General features: G+C 39.9%; 1 protein-coding gene across 2 annotated transcripts in view; it reads left to right on the top strand.

Annotated features, from left to right (window-relative positions):
* MOCOS (molybdenum cofactor sulfurase) overlaps window positions 1-22619 on the top strand; it is a 208837-nt gene that overhangs the window by 66099 nt on the left and 120119 nt on the right. For both annotated transcript variants that reach the window (XM_085052270.1, XM_085052271.1), the window contains one exon: window positions 17675-18313. In XM_085052270.1, the coding sequence (XP_084908396.1) occupies window positions 17675-18313 (639 nt within the window). The remainder of the gene's footprint in view (window positions 1-17674; window positions 18314-22619) is intronic.

Raw genomic sequence — 22619 nt, 5'->3', positions numbered from 1 at the left:
CTCAATGTTGAATAAAGAACTGTTGAACAGCTTATAAAATTGTTATGACATTTACGACATTTGAATAATTTATGGGGGTTGAGGAAGAAGGATGAATGTGAGAAATTTACTGTGTAATGTCTCAGTTCAAGAAGGTTTTTAGGTATGTGTGTAATTGCAGATAAATTGAAAACAATGGGTAAACACTGAGAGTTAAAGACATGCTTAAATACTCTCCTGAACTGCGGCTTAAGCACCCAATAAACCTGCAGTGCACTTGTAGTACAGATATGTCATGTCAACCCTCCCTTTCTAACTTTAGTGAAGTGTTATGGGTACATCTGCTGCTTCCAGTGAAAAATAGACAGGATTTGAAGTGATAGCTGTTGCTGCAGGAGTTTTCAGTAATAGCTGCCAAATGGGAGGGAGGAGGGGAAGACAGCAGCAGAGGAAGCAGTAACCTTCCTGCTTCAAGAAAAGAAACAAATCAATCAGTAGCTCTATGCAGGGAATTGGAGAACCTGCCCAACATCTGTCAGGCAAAAACTGACACGCTACAGCAGAAGCTGCTTTATTGCTGGCTACTGTGAGTGTTCTGCCTTCAGAGGTGTATTCCGAGAGCTTTTTGAAGTTCTTTACATGGTACAAACATGGTGTATCAGTGGCACTGCACACCTACCTATTTTTTGAAGCAGTAACTCAAGACTCAGTAGTCAATAAAGAATCAATAAATATAAACAGAGCTTTATATCTTTCATATTCTTTTGTAAAGGTCCTGTTTCTGGATTCCTACAAGCGATGTGACACTTTGATATAAGCAGACCTCTAACCAAAATGTGCAGTGAGGACACCAGAAATGGCAGTGGTTGTTTCAGCAGGAGTAAATGGTTTACAGGGAGGTCTCAGTAGAGTACAGAAATTTCCCACTTCGTGATACTGTGGAGAAACACCTTTTTAACCTCTGGAGCTCCTTGGGAAGTGCAACACCCTGGAACAGGGCTGTCCACTAAGCAAATCCCATTGCTTCTGGTTTCTGCTGTTCTGTTGTAAATGTAAGTATAGATTTTGGCTAGTGGGAATGAAAAGGTGAACAAAAACACAGCTAGGATCTTTTAGAACGGGAAATTTTGGAGGCACAGAGCAAGGGCTCTTAGCTTCCTAACTCTAACTGCAGGACCCTAACCAGAATATATATTTCTGTAGGGGCAGTGGTCTAAACAATATGGTAAGACAGGTGAGTGGATCACTGAGTGCAGATTCCCAGTTCTAACACTTTGCTGGTGAGCCTGACAGCAGCTCTCTAATGAGTAGCAAGAGCTGACCACCAGAAGTAAAATGGCCAAAGCTACTCTGAGGCATACAGACTTACAGAATCACAGAATCATTAAGAAGGGAGAAGACCTCCACAACCGTCAGGTCCAACCTGTGTCTGAACACCACCTTGTCAATTAATACAGAGCACCTCCGGTCATTTTTTTAATGCTTTCAGGGATGGTGACTCCACCACTTCCCTGGGCATCCTGTTCCAATGCTTAACCAACTTTCAGTGAAGAAATTCTTTCTGATGTCCAACCTGAACCTGCCCTGCCACAGCTTGAGGCCATTTCCTCTTGTCCTGTCACTTGTTGCCTCGGAGGAGAGGCTGACCCCCACCTTGCTGAAACCTCCTTTCAGGTGGTTGTAGAGAGCTGTAAGGTCACCCCCAAGCTTCCTTCTCTCCAGGCTAAACAACTCCAGCTCCCTCAGCCACTCTTTATGTGATTTTCTCTCTGGACCCAGTGTCTTTGGCCCAAACCTGGACACAGGACTTGAGGTGCAACCTCACCAGTGCTGAGTACAGGGGAATGATCACTACCCTGGTCCTGCTGGACACACAGGTTTTGATTCAGTCCAGGATGCCTTTGGCCTCCTTAGCCACCTGGGCACACTGCTGGCTCATGTTCAGCTGCTGTTTACCAGTGTGCCCAGGTCCTTTTCCAATGGGCAGTTTTCCACTCTGCCCCCAGCCCGTGGCACTGCACAGGGTTTTTGTGACTGAAGTGCAGGACCTGGCACTTCACTTTGTTGAATCTCATACTATTGTCCCCAGCCTATCGACCCAGGCTGTCCAAATATGTAGCAATACATGCAGTGCCAAACATACTCTAACGAGCACTGGCTTAGCAGACAACATCTACACATGTTGAATAAAAGCCTGATTGATAGCTGCCCAATCTCAACAGAGCAAGTTTTTGCCTAATAGTTTGGACTAATTTGCATTCTTGAAGGTTTTGTGCAAGAGGCTGTAACTACACCTTTATTTTTATGTTGCTATGAAAATATTGTTACATAGAGGAAAGGCATAGTTTCAAAACAATCCAACTGCAAGTTTGAAAATATCTATGCAATTCTTGCCCTTTTCTTTGGTAAAAAATTATGCATAATGAAAAAGAGCCCAGTAGATCTATAATGTGAATGAGCAGCAACGCATAAAGTATCTTGTATCCTTCACAGTTAATTGTCTTTGAATCACAAGCGAAGTACTTTTGGAACAAGCCCTTCTGCTTTTTATAGCAGACGACTTACTGTTTCTGACTTCTTCTGCTAATACTCATAGGTAACTTACTTTGATGGCATCTCTTGACAATTCATGCATCTACCTTTGTTTTAGGGACATGCAGTGTTGAGTTGCAGCCAGATGGTATAGACAGATGATTAAAAAGTACGAAACGATACACCAGAGCACTTACCTCCTGCTGCTCTGTCACATTGAACAAACACTTAATGAAATCTGAAGTTTAATAGCTAAAAATATATACTGCAGTACAATGGACTTTCACACATGCTTCTGGGATTGACTTGTATTTAAATACAGCTTCTGAAAAAAAGGTGCATTTTGATTCCATTTCTGGAAAAATTCCTGGTGAGCTGATAACCACAAGCTGAGCAAAAAAAAAATTACTTATTCTGCATTGGCAATTTCATATCACTTATTCTGGAAATTGTCCATAAAAATTAGACTGCTCGCAAGCATGGTTTGTTATTCAGCAAATAATTTGCTGACATCCTTGTTGAAGGGAATGCTTGCCAGCAATTAATTTTGAGATCTTGTAATTCAAAATTTGAACCTTTTAATGAGATGCAGCATGTGTGTTAAGCCTCTGCCTTTGGCCTTTGGAACATAGCTCTTAGAATTAGATTTCTAGTGTACAATTACAAGTTCAGTATTTACCTTCCTAGAACATTCTGTAATCATTTATACTTGCTGTACATTTGCTGGAATGTTTGCAGAAAGCAATGTACAAAGGGCACAGACATACGCACCACGAGTGTCCTTAGAACTTTGAATAAATATTCATCAAATATATTCCCTTTTCATTCTGTTCCTCATGATATTAGATGTTACCAAAGCTAATATCAAGCATCAGAGGTGTGACAAATCTTCCAAAATGGTGTTAAAATTATGATAGGTAGAGTTTAAAAGTACAAACCAGGAAGAGAGTAGATTTTAACTGAAAAAACTTAGTAAGTAAACACGTTGGAATTCTGTTCTCCTACTTCATGTATATGAAATGTGACTTGATCCTGTTGGAGTCTGAGTCCAGGACTGTGGAGAACAGCTTTAGTAGATCTCTAAAACTCTGATCAGATCTTACTGCTCACATCCCCTCTGGTTTGTATTTGAGAAGAGATCACTTTCACAAGAACTAGGTTATTGTACTGTGGTGCTGCAGGGTAACACAGAGGCTGTTGCAATTTCTAGTTGTTGTGGAATGTATTTTTTCCAGCCGTTAATAGAGCTTTCCAATTTCAATGAATTTATAGAATGCCTAGATTCCCTATTGCAAGAGGGTTATAGGTTAAATCTATGTCTAGTGAAAGATTTATTCCCTTAATTACATTTTTCCCAAAAGGGTTTCATCCCCATATAAGATAATGCACGAATGTACCCAGTCTTTTGTTTTAGCTTGAATACACTTTCAGGACTTTTGGATCCCAGTAGCAATAAATTCTAGACCATATTTTACCTTGAATGTAATCAAGGGCAGAGGGCTTCCTTTTATGCAGCTGTGAGTATGTAACAACACATGTGCCCCTTTAAAGCATACCTTGACAGGAATTGCATCCATGTTGTCACAACCATTAGTTCTGTTAAAATGACCACATATTTGCCAATGAAAACAAGAAGAATAATTAACCCCTTCCCTGAACAACAACAAAACCAGGAAATCTTGTAATGAGGAGCAAAGTTTTTGCCAGTGCATGAACATGGACAGTACTGTGAAGTTATCCAACTTTGAATAAGGCAATTTCAGTGTATCTGCATGTGCTTAAGAATGAGTATTCCCGCTTTTCTCGCTCAACACATGGTGTCAGCTCGAGTGGTGAAAGGCTACAGTGCAAATTTCAGTTGTCAGCTGCAATGTGTTACTTCGGGCATTTTTTAAGGTCACTGATACCTGGAGTAGGAAATTTTTGCAAATGTTCTTAACTGTTAATCATCCCTTTAAAACAGCACTTCAAAGAAGTTAAGTATGCTGAGGTTTTTCTATCCCAGGTTGTTGGTTTTTTCTGCTTTTGTTCTGTAAAGAAACTTGAAGTTAAAAAGTCAACTTCATCACTGTTTTGAAGGTGTGATCCATCCACAAGATGCTGAGTATTTTGTTTCAGCTGAGCACAGTGTGTTATCTTGTGCATGGCAATATCCTACGCATGTGAGTAGTCTGCTCATTTTGAGATTTTTTCCCTGACCTTTTTTTTTTTTTTTTTTTTTTTTTTTTTTAGCTTTGCTATGCAGGGTGGCACACTTGGAGTGCCAGAAATAGTTTCCTAAGTATTAGTCCTAGTTGTAATTGGCTCTGCTGAGGTTGCAGTGATGAATTTTCTCTTCAGAATGTTTCACAGAATAAAGGCAACGTAGGTGTGTATTTCCATATAGGTGTGTATTTCCATATATGGACTGACCGCTTCACATCTGGATTTTCTAGCTTCCTGGGTCAGGTTTCTATCTTCTAGAAACTAGGGAGTGACAAAAAGAGAAATTGAGGACAACCACTGCATTTTCTAACTCAGATTTTCTGACTAGAAGCTCTACAAGATGAGATTGAAATGTAGAAGGATTATATGAAATAACTAACATGTTTTTAGTTAATTTTGATTTCTTGATGTTTATAACAAGGAAAGGTGATTTCATATGTATATTCTGCAGTGAATTTTCTAATCAATAGCATCTAATTTATATCAGGATTAACCAATGGGACACTTTAAACAGCATTAGCTTCAGTTTATAATTGTCATGTCCATGTTTTGGCTTGAACAGAATGATCTTCAGAAAAGATGGGAAGGATTGCAGAAAGTCACAAAGAATTTCTCTTATCTCTCTCACTTATGCAGCATCTGATTCTTGATTTTGGTTCATATTTTGTGTTCAATTAATAAAGCAGTGGCTTTTATATGGAGGTTTTATGATCCTACAGGTTTTGTTTTAAGTTTTCTGTAAGCTTCTTTCATTTTATTATTCAAAAATGTCACTTGTGAGCTCCTTAAAATGCTTTTATTGTTTCTATTTCCCTGATGTTGTAGATTGCCAGCAGCTTTGTTTTAAGGCTATCCCTCAACAGCCATTTATGCCTTGTTGCATTCATCATGTGTCAAACAGTTTCTCTGTCAACTGCCAGGAGTACTGGAAGCTCAATTGTCGGGATTTAAGGTGAACGAAGAGCAACTTGACAGGCAGAAGTGATGTTTCCCATATGAAAAAACATCCATTCACAGTTTCTGGGAAATCTTGGGGCTATTTGAGCCAACACAAGAATGTGGTTCAGTGGGAACAGCATGCAGCAAGTGCACACTGACACAGAATCCTTTGGTCAGCTCAACAAACAAGCAGAAAAGCCTTTCACATTTGAGTGCTTCTGTAATTAGGGTCACCAAGATGGTTTCACAAAGAATCGATGATATCGTATTATTTTTGTCTCACAAGTGATTGGATAATGCACTGTTTTACCAAATTATGAGTCTTGCAGGTTTCAGGAATTCATGTGCCAAGACTTACTGGCTGTGTTCTTCATATTATTGTCGGTGCCCTTCAGAAAGTTTTTACAGTTTTGTGAAAACTGCTTCCATGTTCTTCCAAGAAAGTAGAATCAGAGCTACGCTGCTGAACTGGGACATCACATCACATGAAAAACAAATGGCAAATAAATCGTGGCCAGCTGTCTTCCAAGCTTCACTCTTGTGGCTTTTCTCCACAGCAAGGTGAAGTGCAAACTGCTGTTGAGGATTTGTCTGATTTGGTGGGATACCTATGCCATGTAAAGTAAAATGCTGTTGAAATGCGTAAACAGATTTATGTAAGCCCTCTGTATTTTGAAAGCAGACTGAGATGATTTCAGATTAACATCTTCATCTAAAGTAATTTCCAGACAAAAGCACAGTACTTGAAAAGCTACCCTTGATGAAATAAGGCCTATATATATGTACGAGCATTTCCCATAGTCCCTGTCACCATAGTAACTGAGACCCAGATTCACAAAATTATGTAATTCCCACTTAAGCACCTGAGTACCTCTGAAGTTCTGGGCCCAAGTATTTCTCAAATAATTGTGAACTCAGTGTACAGACCTTTTATGAATTGCAAGAAATTATCCTTTCTTCATAACTCTTTTTTTTCTCTTGAGCAAGAAAGCTCTGGCAGGGGGTCTGATTTTTTTTGTGGTCAGACCATCAGTCATACTGTGGCAATATGTTGTAAAGGAGGTTCCAAAAGGTTATCCTGGAAATGGTCAGTTCCTGGGCTTCTGGACATTTGGGATCAGAGTACTTAATCACCACTACGGGTCCATTTTATGTAGTTGACTCCTTTTGGCATGAAAGCATTGTGTCTTTGTTTCCTTTCATCCTGTATTTTGCAATTTTTCCAGAGAAAAATATTAATATTAAAGAGTTGGCAATGCATTTGTGATCACTGATGTGATCAAAATTTATTTGTAGTTGATATGTTTCAAGATTAGGATCAAGGCCTTGTTTCAGAGCAGGAATTGAAGTAGAAACCATCAGATAGATCTCAGCATTGGGAAGATGTCTTCCAAGTGGCTCATCCTACCAAGGAGGTGGGCAGATAAACTCTTCACAGGCTACAGATGCTGGTGTATCCATTTTCTGATAACCACAAGTAATGTGGGAGTGCTTGGGACCCACACACCTTGTCACAACTGCAGTACTTAGATCACTGGCACTCAGGACGGGATGGACTTGCTTGGAGCAGGTGTAGAGAAACCCTGGTACATGGGAGTTGCACAGGCTTCTCTACACAGCACTCCTACCTCGCAAACCTACCTTGTTCCCAGGAAATACCACCCCAAAAAGACTAAATAAGTAATGGAAGACTCAGTGAGGATGTGTCTGTGCTTGACTCATGCACCACAGAATAAGCCTAAATGTTGCTGGAGAGTGTGAGAGCTGCTGGGTTATGCTTCTGCAGGTATGCTTTGTTACTCACGCCTTACAATCTAAAATATCAGGCAACAAGCAGGTTAAGCTTATGTGATAGCAAATCCATTTTGTAAACAGGTCATGGGACTCATTGTCACATGTCCATTCTCTGGCACCTACAGGGAAAAGAGATTGGCTGGAGTCAGAGTGACTGGGGTATGTGACACACTGTTCCAGGAAAAAATTGGTATAGTTTTTTAAATGGCTACAAAACAACTACAAACCACCATGGCTGAAGACATCACAGAAGTACACGGTTTAAAGGCCACAACTGATCTGGAAACAAATTCCACTAAATAAAAGTTAAACAAAAAATAGTGTTTAAAAAAGATTGGAAGCAATGGTATGTTATTTAAGTTTTAAAAAAAATAGGCCAGTTTATGAAGTTTTTTTTAGCACCCTAAAGAATATTTAATTTATTATCTGCTGTTACTTAAAAGGTTAGCCACTGTAAAAACTTGAGAAGGTGGAACAATCAAAACACCTAAGTATGCTTTTCTTTCTTTTTTTTTTAATCTTTTTTCCTGAAAAAGCCTTTACAAATTTATACTTGTTATGCTGATGAAAATAGCCAACTGTTATGCTCCACTTTCCAAGAATCAGAAAACAAAGTGTAGTAACTTCTGACCAGTTACCAGCAAATATCTCTGTGGCAGGTAGGCAGGCCTTATGGCAGTGATGCTTGCTGTCATTAGCGGCATTAATTAGACACTGCAACACTGAGTCTCCCTAGCAGGAGCTTGGAACACATGAAAAGGTCAGAGATCAGGACTTACTAAGTAAGATTGGGAAGAGGAATGATTGTGCTCCAAAGATGCTGAGGTTGAGCTGAATAAGCGTGGCTGTGTATGGTGCACAAGGCATTTAGATGCCTTTCATATGAATGGAAAGATCTGGACATGTCCAGGGTGAGACATCTTAGCCTGAAGCAGACCTCTGTCTTAGGTCAGATGAGCTTCTTGGTGCAGGGCCTGTGGTCTTTGGGTGGCTCTAAAGAGTGATGTGCTCTGGTGTCCACAGTGTAGATGTCCAAGGGTGATACAAATTTCCATATGCACACCCTTTAATTTGTTCCTGTAGCCTGTGAATAGGATATTGCACCTATTCGTGGTAGAAATTACATCTCTGGCTGGTATTGTGCTGTTTTGAGTGTTCACCATTGAAGCAAATCTTGTTGTGTTCCTCATTTCTGTTCATGTGATGCCTAAATATAAAACTTACGGTCCGTGCCAGGTAAGAGGAATTTGGAAAGGGAAAATGCAGTGACTTTAGGTGTTTGATTTAACTTATGAGGAAGCTACTGTATTGAAAATATCTCATGCTGAAGTTGCCTAGACCGAGGTGATATGCTAGTCCATGCACGAAATCTTCTATGCTTGTTTTTAACTTTGCCTCCTCGTAATGACTCCTGCGATCTTGTACAGAAATAGCTTGAATTCTAATACACGAATTATTTAAAAACTGATTCATATTAATTTGTGATTTTTCAGTTTGGCAATTAGTTTGTGCAAATACATTTTGGAATGGTTAGTTCATGAACTGTTTGATGTTTATGGCTAGTTCTGCTTAAACAGTTTCCTAAAATATGGGTTATTTTTTCTCTTTCTTTTCTGATTACTTGAATAGCAGGTGGTGAATTTTCCTTTAAAGAACCTATGGTATAAATTTTCAGAGACATTTGTGTCCTAATTAATGAAAATACTAGGTTTCATGGGTGTTTTTACAAATTTTTGGCAGTTGTTCAAGTACTGAAATAAACAGATCTGGCTGATCTTACTCAGAAAAAATATCTACAAAGTGGTTTTAAAATCACGTAACTATTGATCTTCCCTCGCTACACAGAAAAATAACATTTAATTTCAAAGAAAACAGTTACCCAGGGGTTTTTGCTATATCTAGGAAGTTACAGGCATTAGAAACTTGTCAGTGAGAGGAGTTACAGTTGTATGTTAGAGCAAACTGTACCAACAGGTCACTTGTAGTATGGGATTTTGTGGATTTTGAGTCCTTCTGATTGTTCTGCTCTTTTGATTACATGCAGAGCCATAATACCACCCTTATTTGTAGTTTGCTCTGCCAGTGTGCCAGGAGTGACACTGAACACCTTCTGTATGTGCACTTTGAAATGAGTAATGAGGGTCAACACCTCTCACTCAGGATGTGTGCTTTCTCATAGGCTTTGTTCATCAAAGCATCTTTTCCTGCAGGAAGATGTTTTGTGGCCATTAAAGAGCTCCTGCTCTTTTAAAGCTGTTGTGTGAGGGAAACACCAGGCATTCTGCTGTGCTGCCAGCTTTGCAGAGCTGGAGAGGGGATTTGTTTGGTGAAGACTGACTATGACCCTCTGTAAGCAAACAGGTATTTCCACAGTGTGTCTCCAGTGAATTGGACAGGGGAATAAATGTAAGGGATTATAATGCTTCAAATCAGATGGCTGAGAGTGAATGCCAAAAGAAAGTAATGCTTTCAAATACAAGGAGGGCATTTTTCCATCACCTGCCTGTGCCAAGTGGAACTTAAGAGGTACGTTCCGTCTAATCATTTATTTTGTCTCCAGGGAACAAATAAACAACAGCCATGTCAATGGGTAAAATCCTAATCACTCATATGCAAGCACTAAGGGGAATAAGCTGAGTTCAGAATGAGTGCCTTTCAAACAAAATGGTCAGAAAAAAAGTTTATGTGTATGTAACTAGTGAGGATAAACAAGGCAGTGTGCAGTTATTTCACTGTTAGCATGTACTCTGAAAAATTTAAATTTGTGCATTGTCAGTATGAGAAAGGAAATTGAAACAGAAAAGGGGACTGACTGAGGAAGCTTTGAGAGAGAACTATAAAGGATTATTTATCCCAGTGCTCTTTCCCATGCTGGTATTAATCCATGGGCAAATCCTTCAAATTTGTGGATCTCCACTGGATTAGCTGCACAGGTTGCAGAGGTGATATAGTATAGATTTCTGTTAAAAACATTGCTGTAAGTAAAAAAACAAAAGAAAACAAAACAGAATGAACCAAAACCAACCAACCAACCAAAAGAACTAAAACCCACAAAAACACCCACCAAAAAAAACCCCAAAAAACACAAACCCCCCAAAACCAAACCAAACCAACAAAACTAACCAATCAAACAAACAAACCCAACCAAAACTAAGCCTTTTCAACAGCTTTTTTCATTAAGTAAATGTTTTTCTGGAGGAAGACAGATTTGGTAATTTTTTTTTCCTGCTTGAGTATGTTTGATTCTTTAAAGCGTTTATAGATTTTAATTTTCTTTTCTTTGGATTAGGAGTTTACAAGAAGAATATAACTTGGTGCTTTGAGATACTCTATTGAATAGACCTTGTCTTTACAAAATAAGATATATTTTGTACCCAGAAGGCCTGTCTTTTTAGTGTTTTAAACTGGAGCATTCCTCTCATGGATATAGATGTAAGCTATCACTTCTGTCAGTGACAGAAGTTAAAGAAAATTTGCATTTTATGTTGAGTGTATCCTTTTCTGTGGTATCCTTCTTCATTGAAGAGAACCACATCTTCTTTTCCTTTTTCTCTATAAACATAGAGAGAAAAACATGTACAAAATTGCTGCTGCACATGAGGTTAAGCCTGAAAGCAGGGGCTGGGTCCTGCTCCAGAACAGCCACAGTGATTTACAAGACCTGAGGAACTCTCACAAAAGTTGATGGGAGTTTTTCTGTTGGCTGCTTTGATCACTGCAGCTGACTCTTAATTAATAAATGAGGAATGTTAAAATGCTCTTACCCAGAAATGTAGATGCAGCCTCTGTCTATACTTCCCACTTGCAAATGTGTGCAGAAAGTATTAAAATGTCAGTTAAAGAATTTAAATAAAATAAAATGAAATTTAAAAGAATTTAAATAAAAATCATGTATTTTCTGACTCAAAAGTAATTTTTTTAATTTTATACCTACAAAACCTATTCATTAAATAACAACATGTTACATCTGCACAGAGTTTCCATGAAACAGAAAACAATGTGATAATATTTCTAAGGCCCAAGGTAAGCATCTCTCAATACAAGTCCAAGCTGAATTTGTGAATCTGGGTAGCATGACGCTGAAAAAAATGTTTCAAAAAATGTAGATGTAAATGTGCAGCTGAAAAGTTTGCTTTATAAAGTGCTACTTAAACTTACCTGTTGAATAGGTAACTATCCTTCTGTCTTCAAATCTGAATCTCTTGTTACAATGGCCATATTTAAATTTTTATAAGGGTTTTTTTATATAGATCAACTACTTACTAGAGAATCACTGTACTGATGATATTTATGGAAACTCATAAACAATCCAAATGAAATTGTGAATACAATTATAAAGCATGTAAACCACAAACTCCTTGACCATATTTTGATCTCACCAACTAGAGATAGAAATGTTTCCACCACTTGGAATTAAAGTCTGGAGGGAAGCAAACCTAGCAAAGTTGCTCTTCAGCTTTTTACAGCTGTTTTCAAAAGGTAGGCTTGAATAGAGAGAAATTGATATAAAACATATTTTAGAAGTACTTTAAGCCTACCAGCATGGAAGAAAAGCCATGTCAATCCACTGAATTTCTGGAGGCTGTAATGGAAATGGTATAGTATGGGAATATCTAAGTTTGTGAGAGAGCTGCTACTGATCTGCTGAGAGCTACAAAGAGCTGATGTCAAGGAAGAACATGAGGCTTCTTGCATGAGGGAATGGTAGCCATGCAGCAGCTTTGGAGAGCATCTCTCTCATCTAACTTTGAGTGTCACAGTGTCCCTAAGGTAGCTGAGCAAATAGTAGCCTTTACCTTCTGCAGAGCTGCCAGTGGCACTGTGGAGTGATAGTTCTAATAAAACTATTAATCTGCACTTTTGCATAAGTTAGATAATGTGACTATTTCCATCTAAATATATGACTTGATTATAGAAATCTTTAAATATAAAGCCTGATGTTCATTTTGTGTGTATTAAATATATAAAATGAGGCAGTAGGCTTGGTTGTGTTGAAAATTGACTTTCTTTGCCAGTGTTTACTTTGAAGTGGAAAGGCATTTTGGCTCAACTGTTGTCATAAAGATACAAAAGTCTCATGGCAACTTTTAAAAATGAATAAACACCAGCTAACAGAGAGGTCTCAGAATAGAAACACCCACAGGGAAGTGTGGTCAAGTGGGGCATTTTCAGTGCCTGCTTTCTGGACAGCTTTCATGATCTATGTTGCGATCTGTGCTCCTGGGGATTTTGAGAGGAGGAGGAGAAGAGGTGGCTGCTTGTGGTGGGTCTTCAATGCACTGCAAAGAAGGAGTTTGCAGCTTCCTCCCCCACCTTGCCAGCCTGACCCAACAAGGGACTGGGTTTAGTTCTTCAGCCTTTCTCCATCTTGTAAATGATGGCACAGTTGTATTCATGTTTAATGAAACTATTACCCTCTTAGTTGTTCCTCCCAAAGAGTCCTTTGAAAAGTGGAAATTTGTAATACTGTAAAATGCCACTGCTCTTTGCAGCTGTGAGCTGTAGTAGATCAAGTTATCAGTTTTCTACCGCAAGTCTTTAGTCCTGCTGCCAACGGCGACCTTAAATATGGCTATAAATCTTCCTGGAGTGTAATAAAGGTGTACTGCATTTCACTGTAATGGGGTATGTCTTGAATGAAGACAGACAGCATTAGGAATTCTGTGTGTAATAGCCAGTGCTTCCCAATATCCATGTCAAAACAGAGGATGTAGTACTGTGGGCTGCAGAAGTCATTGAGATGTATTGCAGTTTTCTATCCCTGCATGCGCTCTGATTTTATCATGGGAGTGCTGCTCTAGTTCAGGAGTTTGTAGTATTCATTTTATAAACCTTATTCTGAGGTGCTTGAAGCTTTTCTGCTCTGCACATCAGAAATCATTCTGGAGAAGGAAATTCCCTAAACTTAGTTGCTATTTATTTATTTGTTTTCCTTTTCAAGGTTAGAAATAGTTCAATCAAAATGTAAGTCTGACTTTAAAAATTCCAACTCTTTTGCAAGAACTGGAGTCATAGCAATTTTATAAGGCATTTGGAGACTGAAAATGCAATAGGTATCTAATTTAATTCACAAAATAATCTATTTCCTATCTTAGTCAATTAGAAATATAACTTGGTTGTTTCTCTAGCTCTAGGAACTTAAATGTCTTTTTGAAAAAGCAGCTCTAATTTATTTGTAGACTTTTGAAAAGTTAACCCTACAGCTTTATTTTTTTCTTGTGAAAGTCAGTTTCTGGTACTGAGCTGAATAGAGAATACATCAGTGTTGTGTCAGGGATTTTATTTCAGAACTGTTCAGCTATTTCTGAATTTGAATGAATTAAAACTAAATATAGTTAAAATACCAATGAGCTTTGTCAGTCACTTATGAATTAAACATAGAGCTGTCACTATTTGTGAGCCTTAACAATCCAAAATAGTACTTATTGTTTTGTAAAATTCTGAAAATGTTTAATAAAAGTACTCACTGGCTCTGATATTCATGGTTGGGCAACAGCATCCCATTATTAAATCCCATTCCACTGTTCCTGCATTCCAGCTGTAGTAATTTAACAGCGTCTTTTGGTGGAACTAGGTGCTGTGGTAAGCAAATAAAATTCAGATGGAGAACTCCAGGTATTATTCTTAAGCAAAATTTGGCATTTTACCCAGGTGTGTCTCACCTGGCACTGAGCCTTCATGTGTCAGAGACTGAAATAGTTCATGCCTCAAACATTGCTACAAAGTTTTGCTCATTATAACAAAAAAGTGTATAAAGAAGGTGCAATCAAAGAAGCCTTCCTGAAGATACCTGACTGGGACTTTGGACTGAGTCAAACTGCTGAGATTAGATAAAGGGAAACCTATTGTTCAATCATCTCAAACTGAGGGAAAGGTATGCATACACAAAGGCCAAAGCCACCAGCTGGACTAAGGATCATCCCTGTTTGAGTTTTGGGTGGGGGCAGAGCACAGCTCACAGAAGCCAGGTTTGCACAGACTTCCCCCCCAGCTGAGGGGGGAGGAGGAAGTTTGGGGTGCATGGCATAACCTCTGGTCAGAGGCAATAAACAACCATCCTCCATTACACAAACTGGCCCAGCTGTGGAACCCCCAACCCCACAGGCCACATCCACGGGACTTTCACGTGAGAGGAGCTGAGGGGGAGTCACAGTCCATCACAGACCCCCCAAAGTGCTAGGTCTTGCACCACAGGAGTGCAGGTGATGCAAGCAGAGTCTGCGGCTAGAGACTGCCCCTCCCCTGGGGGACATGCCTGGACATTGCCCCTGGCCTGAGTGTATATTAACCCATGGCATTCTGTGCTTCTCGGGGGGACCACCACCACCAAGAAGACCAGCTGGAGAGGATCAACACAACATTGTTGTGATCCACGGATGGTGATATTTTCTTTCTCCTTCTTTCTGTCCCCCCCACCTCTTTTCCTACTTCTCTTTTTCTCTCTTTTCCTCCCTCTCTCTCTCATATTTACTATCAAATAAAACACATACTATTGACTGGCATATGGTCTCGTTTGCACCTTAATTCAGGCAGAGATATTTCCAAAGAACCTTACTATTTGGATCATAACAGTATGGCACAAAGAGTCTGGGTGGGGAGGAGAGCAGGGAAATTATAGAGAGTAAAAGAGGAGCAGACTTCATAATAGCCTTCAGCTTGCTTTTTGTTGCTGTTCTTGTCAGTTCACTCTTATGAAAACATGTTACATATTAAGAATTGGCTCCGATCACTATGATTTTAGCTCAATGTGTATTCTGTGTGTGCACTTACATGTGAATACATAACTTGGCCTACAGCTTACAGAGGTAAAAATAGAGACAGTTGGATACTTTATTGTTGGATTACTTTATTGTTGTTGTTGTTGTTCATTTTTCTTGGAATTGCACAACCTTTTTGCAGTTTTGTTTATATCAGTGTGATGATTTCAAGACCTATCCAATAAGACTGTAGAGCATACAAAAATAAACCACATCAAATAATATATACAAAATTATGCCCATAATCACAAAGACTCAGCCTCCTTTCTAATCCACTTTCCACCATTCCTTTCCCCTAGAAACAAAAGTGTAGTGCTTTTCTTCTCTGTCCCTGAAGAAGAAATTAGGACTTTTGTTTTCTCTTCTTTCCACCTTTACTGTATCTAGGTAAACGCAAGGAAAGAAGAATAAAGGCAGGCTGATATCAGGACTGAAATTCAGGGCATGTTTCTGAGTGGTAACCCTGCAGCCAGCTGGGCTGAGGGTTTCAGGTTCCTTCACTCAGGTGTCCCATAGGACACATACACGTGCTCCAAGCTGTAAAGCAGGTGATGGAGGGAGAGGCTGCACAGCTCCCTGTAGGGGAAGGGGGAGTGATTCAGTGACCGGAAAGAGCAGGTCACAGCGATGAATGAGGCAGGCTGTCAGCTCAATATCCAATACAAAAACTTCTGTGATCGTTCCTGTCTTCAGCCCTAACAGGGTTTCTAAACTCTAATAGAAAAGTTTGGTTTCTATGAACATGGTCTTTAAAAATTATGTCTAGGGCTGTGAATGCTTGCAGCAACTATCCCCTAGCACGTCTATTTCAGAAAGATTCTTATGAATACTTTCAAATGGTTTCTCAGAATGTCTAAAGCCTAAATCCATGCTTCATAAAAGCTGCAATTCTTTCTTTATTTCCAGAAGACATAAAATACCTACCATTTGCATCAGTTTTCAAAACTTTAAGTTCTCAAGAAAGTCAAATCTCATTTGGGCCTATTAATCCATCTGTTGTGTCTTGTACTTCCCACTACCATAAGAGTTTTCTTCAACTGAGAAGAGTACTTATTATATCATTTCAGTGGGCCTTTGTAGGGTGTTTTTTTAGTGCAAATCATTAAAGCCATTGTAATTGTTTCTTTTCCAGTGTTTATTATCTGACTGCTGCACCCACCACACAATTCTAACACCCTTTGCCTGTAGCATTTGTGTTTCAGATTGGATAAATAAAATTTTAAAGTATTTTACCACTGTCCTATGTTTCAGGATTTTTAACTGGAATTTTTTCTTTTGTGCAACTTATATTGAAATGCACCTGTGTCTTCAGTCTCTGCCTCTACCAGCAAGGGAATATCCTTTTATATAAAACATGCAAACTTTTAATTATACACATTGGAAACCAGCATTCATAGACTCTCTAAATGCTGGTCTGCATCTTGGAATTCCATAGATCAGATTGCCAGGTGCTTGGAGAGCATTTCTGAGCAGGAACATGTAAACTCTGGTTCAATTTTGTTTGCTCTGCTCCATACATTGAAGCTGATGTCTCTTAGATATTTGTTATATTTTCTCTTTATATTAGTAAAAGTTTTATAAAGATTATTCAGTGGAAGTCCATCAGGTGAAAAAGGTAAGAAAAGTGACTGAACTGAATCTGTCCCTCAGCCTCTGAAAAGACTCATCTTGCACACTGCAAAACAGTAATAGATGCACAACCGAACATGGGTACCACAAGGTATATCATATGGTGTTCACAAAAGGTAGTTTACAGCCAACAAGGTGCTGTTAAGACATCAAAGAATGTGTAGCATAGACATGTCTCAAGAGACCCCTTTGCTCTTCATGGTCCGGCTCATTGGAAAACATTAAATTGCTTCTGGTTTGGGCTACCTTTGTGGAATACAGAGATTGCAGCCTTTTGTGCTAAGGCACATGGAAAATGTGTATTGCTTCTTGCTGCCTGATGTTTCTATTGTTAATAACATAAGCAAGGAGCAAAGCTGTTTGCTAAGGTTTCCCTGTTGAATACTGTGACCCTTAATTTGGATGCCCACTATTTAAGTAGATTATCTTAACTGAAACATATTCTGTCTGCTCTAAGTATTTTGTAAACTGAAAACCCTAATACTTTGCCAGTAAAACTGGTCTCTCTCAAGGACAGTGTAATTTTAATTATATGCAGGCTTGATTCTGATCCCACTGAGAGGCCAGACTGGCCACTCTATTTGGAGCCAGGAAGAACTGGCTTCTATCCTCAAAAACACAGACACGTTCACTGCAACACTGGAAAGAGTCTCTTGTGGGTGAAACAATTCAGGTTCCCTTGTTGAAGTTTATTGTACTATTTGGCAAAAGTTGTCTACTTCTGTTCATATCTGGTGTCAGAGTAGAACTTATGGGGAGAAAAACCAAAATATATCACTCAGCAATAAAAGAGAAAAATCAGAAAATAAATGGATATTTTTCTTTTTTTCATTTTTCAGAATATTGCAACACTTTCACACTACTGCTGAGGATTACACCATCATTTTCACATCTGGATGCACAGCTGCACTTAAGCTGATAGCAGAATCATTCCCTTGGATACCTGAAGGCACAAAGCAACCGAGCAGTCGATTTTGTTACCTAACTGACAGCCACACATCTGTGGTGGGCATGAGGGGCATAACTGCCTCAATGAATGTCTTGTCTGTTCCAATAAAACCAAAGGAAATCCTGCTAGCAAAAAGCAGGTTACCGGCTGAAGAACAAAACTGCACAACACCTCATCTTTTCTCTTATCCAGCTCAGAGCAATTTTTCTGGTACCAAATATCCCCTTTCATGGATACAGGACATAAAATCTGGAAAACTCTGCCCCATAAAAATACCGGGGAAGTGGTTTGTTCTACTAGATGCAGCTTCGTACGTGAGCAGTTCTCCATTAGACCTGGGAATTCACCAAGCTGACTTTATCCCCATCTCATTCTATAAAATCTTTGGATTCCCAACTGGTTTAGGAGCGTTATTGGTAAACAACCGGATTGCTCCCCTCTTGAGGAAAACCTATTTTGGAGGTGGAACTGCAGCTGCCTACCTTGCAGGAGAGGATTTTTATTTCCCAAGGAAATCTGTAGCAGAAAGGTAAGGCTTTGTTTAACAAAACAAGATATTTTCTGATACTGTTTGCATCAGACGAATGTTTCAGGCTTGGTGTATGCACTGGGCTGTGAGGCCTGTGCTTTTTTGCAGTTGGGTAGGTATTTCACATTTAACTCAGTTTGTCTTATTATCCTTTTTTCCTGTCTAAAGAACATCATCTGAAATATCTGCCTTCCTCTCTTGATCTAGCTTGCCAAAACTGGTAAAAATATAAGGCTTCATTCAGTAACATAAAGGTCAATCCATGCATTTTTAAATTTGTATTAAAGGTGCCTCGGAGGAATTGTGATTTTGTTTTTGAAAGTCTACACCCAAAGCAGCCAGGCCAAAGTTGATCACACAGTGTAACAACCCTCAGTGAAATTACAAAGTAAGGTCTATGCATTTCACTGGAAATGTGCAGTGCTTTGCCCTCAAGAGAAGCTTTATCAGAATAACAAGTTCAGTAAGATACATTACCTAAAACAAATAGTTGTGGTACTTTTATTCCCTGACTGAGGTTCTGAAGAAGTTCTGAAGCTCTTCTACAGAAAATGGAGGACACCTAAAGGAGATCAAACACCTACACGTAAGGAAATGCTGGGCAATAAGAAAAGCTTCACCAGTCCCTGAACACTGAAGTGCAGCTCTTAGTGATGCTTGGTCTCTCTGCCTTTCTCCTTCGTGTCAGCAACACCTTACATAAATAAAGTAAAGGGTCTTTCTTCCTGTCTCACCTCTGCACAAAGGCAATGCTAGAGCTCAGCATTTCATCACAGAATCATAGAACAGTTTGGGTTGGAAGGGACCTTAAAGATCATCTCAGGTCATCCAAGCCCTCTGCTGTGGGCCCAGACACCTTCCACTAGACCAGGTTACTCAGATGCCCATCCAACCTGGCCTTAAACCTTGCAGGGATGGGACATAGAAAACTTTTCTGGGAGGTTGCCTGTGCCTCACTACCCTCATAGCAAAAAATTCTTCCTTATAGCCAATCTAAACCTGCCCTCTTTCAGCTTTAAATTGCCCCTTGTCCTTGCAATACATGCCCTTGCAAAAAGCCTCTCTCCAGCTCTCTTGGAGGCCTCCTCCAGGTACAGGAAGGCTGCTGTGAGGTCTCCCCTGAACCCTCTCTTTTCCATGCTGAAAAACCCCAACTCTCAGCCTGTCTTTGTAAGAGAAGTACTCCTGCCCTCTGAGCATTTTCATGACCCTCTTTTGGACTCACTCAAACAGATCCATTTCCTTCCTATGTTGGGTGCCCCAGAGCTGGACACAGCACTCCAGATGAGGTCTCACGAGAGCAGAGCAGAGGGGCAGAATCACCTCCCCTGACCTGCTGGCAATGCTGCTTTGAATGAATCCCAGGACATGGTTGGCTTTCTGGGCTGCCAGCATACTCATTGCTGTGTTATGTTGGGCTTCTCATCAACTAACACATCCAAGTCCTTCTTCCCAGGGCTAATGTCGGTTCATTCTCCACCCAGCCTGTATTTGTGTTTGGGATTGCCCTGACCTGTGTGCAGGACCTTTTACTTGGCATTTTTGAGATTTATGATATTCACACAGGTCCACCTCACAAGCCTGTCAAGGTCTCTCTGGCATCCCTTCCCTCCCGTGTGTCAGTCACACCACACAGCCTGGTGTCATCAGCAAACTCACTGAAAGTGCACTCAATCCTACTGCCCACGTCACTGACAAAGATACTGAACAGCACCAGTCCCAGTATCACCCCCTGAGGAACACCTCCTGTCGCTGGTCTCCACTTGGATATCAAGCTATCGATGGCAACACTTTGGATGTCATCATCCAGCCAATCCATCCATCTACTCAGTGGTCCATCTGTCAAACCCATGCCTGTTCAGTTTGGGAACAAGGATGTCAGGCAAGACAGTGTCAAGTGCTTTCCAAAAGTCCAGGTAGATAGTCCATCATTTGCTCGTCCCTTTGCCACCAGTGCTATAGCACCATTATAACAGGCCACCAAATATAACAGACATGGTTTGCCCTTAGTGAAACCATGTTAGCTGGCAGGAATCACCTTCTTATTTAACATGTGCCTTAGCATAACTTCCAGAATGATTGTCCATGATCTGGCTGAGCACCAAGGTAAGACTGACCAACATATAGTTTCCCAGGTCTTCTTTTTCTCCCTTTTTAAAAGTGGGATTCCAGTTAATGAGAACGTCACCTGACTGCCACGACTTCTCAAATACTATGGAAAGTGGCTTCATCCAATTCCCTCAGGACCCACAGACACATCTCATCAGGTCCCATGGACTTGGTCACCTTCAGGTTCCTTGGATGATCTCAAACCTGTTCTTTTCCAACAGTGGTCAGTTCATTTTTCCAGTTCCTGCCTTTTCCTTCTGTGACAGTGTGGCTGGAGCACTTGCTGGTCATGACAAAGGCGAAAAAGTCATGGAGTACTTCAGCCTTCTCCATATCCTGGGTAACCAGCTGTCCTGTTCCCTTCTGGAGAGGGCCCCTGTTTTCCCTAGTCTTCCTTTTACTACTGATGTACAGTTTTTCCTGTTGCCTTTGATGCACCTGTCCAGATTTAATTCTCTCAGGGCTTTACCATTTCTAGCCTGATGCCTAGCAGCTCAGACAACCTCTCTGTATTCCTCCCAGGCTACCTGTTCTTGCTTCTTGCTGAAGGCCATTCCCTTCAGCATTCCCTTCCTGTAGGCTTCCTTTCTGTGTTTCAGTTTGTCCAGAGGCTCCTTGTTATCCGTGCAGGCCTCTTGGCATTTTTGCCTGACTTCCTCTTTGTTGAGATGCGTCATTCCTAGGCTTGGAATGAATGACCCTTGAATCTTAACCAGCTCCTTGTGTCACTCTTGTATCCAGGGCTTTATCCCATAGTATTCTAACAAATATTAAATACATATTGATATATAGGTATATATAAAATTATAGACCTTGGGAAAGGCTAGAGGTGAAAAAAGGAAATGGTAAAAAAAAGCCCTTAATTCCTTTCAATTGTTTATGGATGTGTATTCAGAAGCACAATGTCCCACATATCCCATGATGTGAATATCTGACCTTTCATTGTGTGCAGATTGATGCTTCCTGCCTTTGCACCTCTTCTGGGTGTGTGCTGTGAATGCTGCTGGGGGGTTCTGGTTCTGGACTGGTAAATGCAGAGGCTGGCTGCATTCACCTGGCTCTTGCCATGCGAGACCACGCATTATTTCTGAATTGGATGTTGGTACAGTGAATGTTCAGTTAATCTATTAATACAGAAATAAAAAGAACAGGGAAACATTATCATTCTGACCTCTGTTTCTGATTTTTGAAACCAAAGAGGCTTTGAAGTGCAGCTCTCAGTGAAAGTCAGGATGACAGGGCATAGAAATCATGGAATCCCGGGGTGCTCCTGCATCATTTGCAAGCCAAGGAGAAAACCTGCTTTAATTTCACCCAGGCAGGCTCTAGTTTCCAAGCAGCTTTTCTAGAGGTAATTGATACATGACTCCTGAGATTGCACAGCAGATAAAAATATCTGAAATTTGGTTTAGATCTCAGTTCTGCTTTTATACTTTCTTTAATTAAGAGGGGAAAGGTATGTGGAACCTTAAGCAGTATTTAATTTCTGGTATCTTTTAAGGAGTTTGCAGAGGCTGACTAATTATAAACCTTTCAGGTATCTGAGGCTCCCACTGTTTCAAGGGCTTTTTTTACTGAATCAGAAGAAGGGTCTGCTTTAACCTTCTACTACAGAGTTAGAAACAAAGGAAATTGACTTACAAGTCAGGCTGGGTACACAATGTCTAATCTTGGTATGAGGGATTTTAACTAAAATAATCAAATATGACAGCTGGATACTAGTTCCCCTTAAACACCAAAGAGTCATGCAGACAGTCTGAGTCACTGTTCATAGGCCAATATTTATACTTGGCCTCATCTGATCCTTTGGTTGTTATTTGAAAAGCCAATATTTAAAAGTTCATGTTTAGGGCATTACTGATGCGGTCCATAATCCCTCTTGAACTGTGGAGACTTAAAGTTCTGCCTGGAGAGGCTCAAAGCTTTCAAAGATAGGTCAGGAATGAGGATAACTTTCTTGAAAAGTAAAAACAACATGTTGCATTGACATTCTCAGTCAATGTGCTTCAAGCTATATCACTTTTTTTTTCTTCTTTCAGCTGCTATGGGTTTTGCTTTTTTATGTTTTTAAAGTGTTTTCCCAATAATAAAATAGAGGCAGAGCAGTTAGGAACAGAACTACTCCATTTCAAATGAAATGCCAGGTCACCATGGCCAGAGTTAATACGATTACCTTATCTGTGTGTCACCTTTCCAT

The sequence above is a fragment of the Lichenostomus cassidix genome, chromosome 2, assembly GCF_008360975.1.
Source record: "Lichenostomus cassidix isolate B80296 chromosome 2, HeHo_3.0, whole genome shotgun sequence".
Lineage (NCBI taxonomy): Eukaryota > Metazoa > Chordata > Aves > Passeriformes > Meliphagidae > Lichenostomus > Lichenostomus cassidix.
This window is presented reverse-complemented; position numbering and strand designations above follow the sequence as displayed.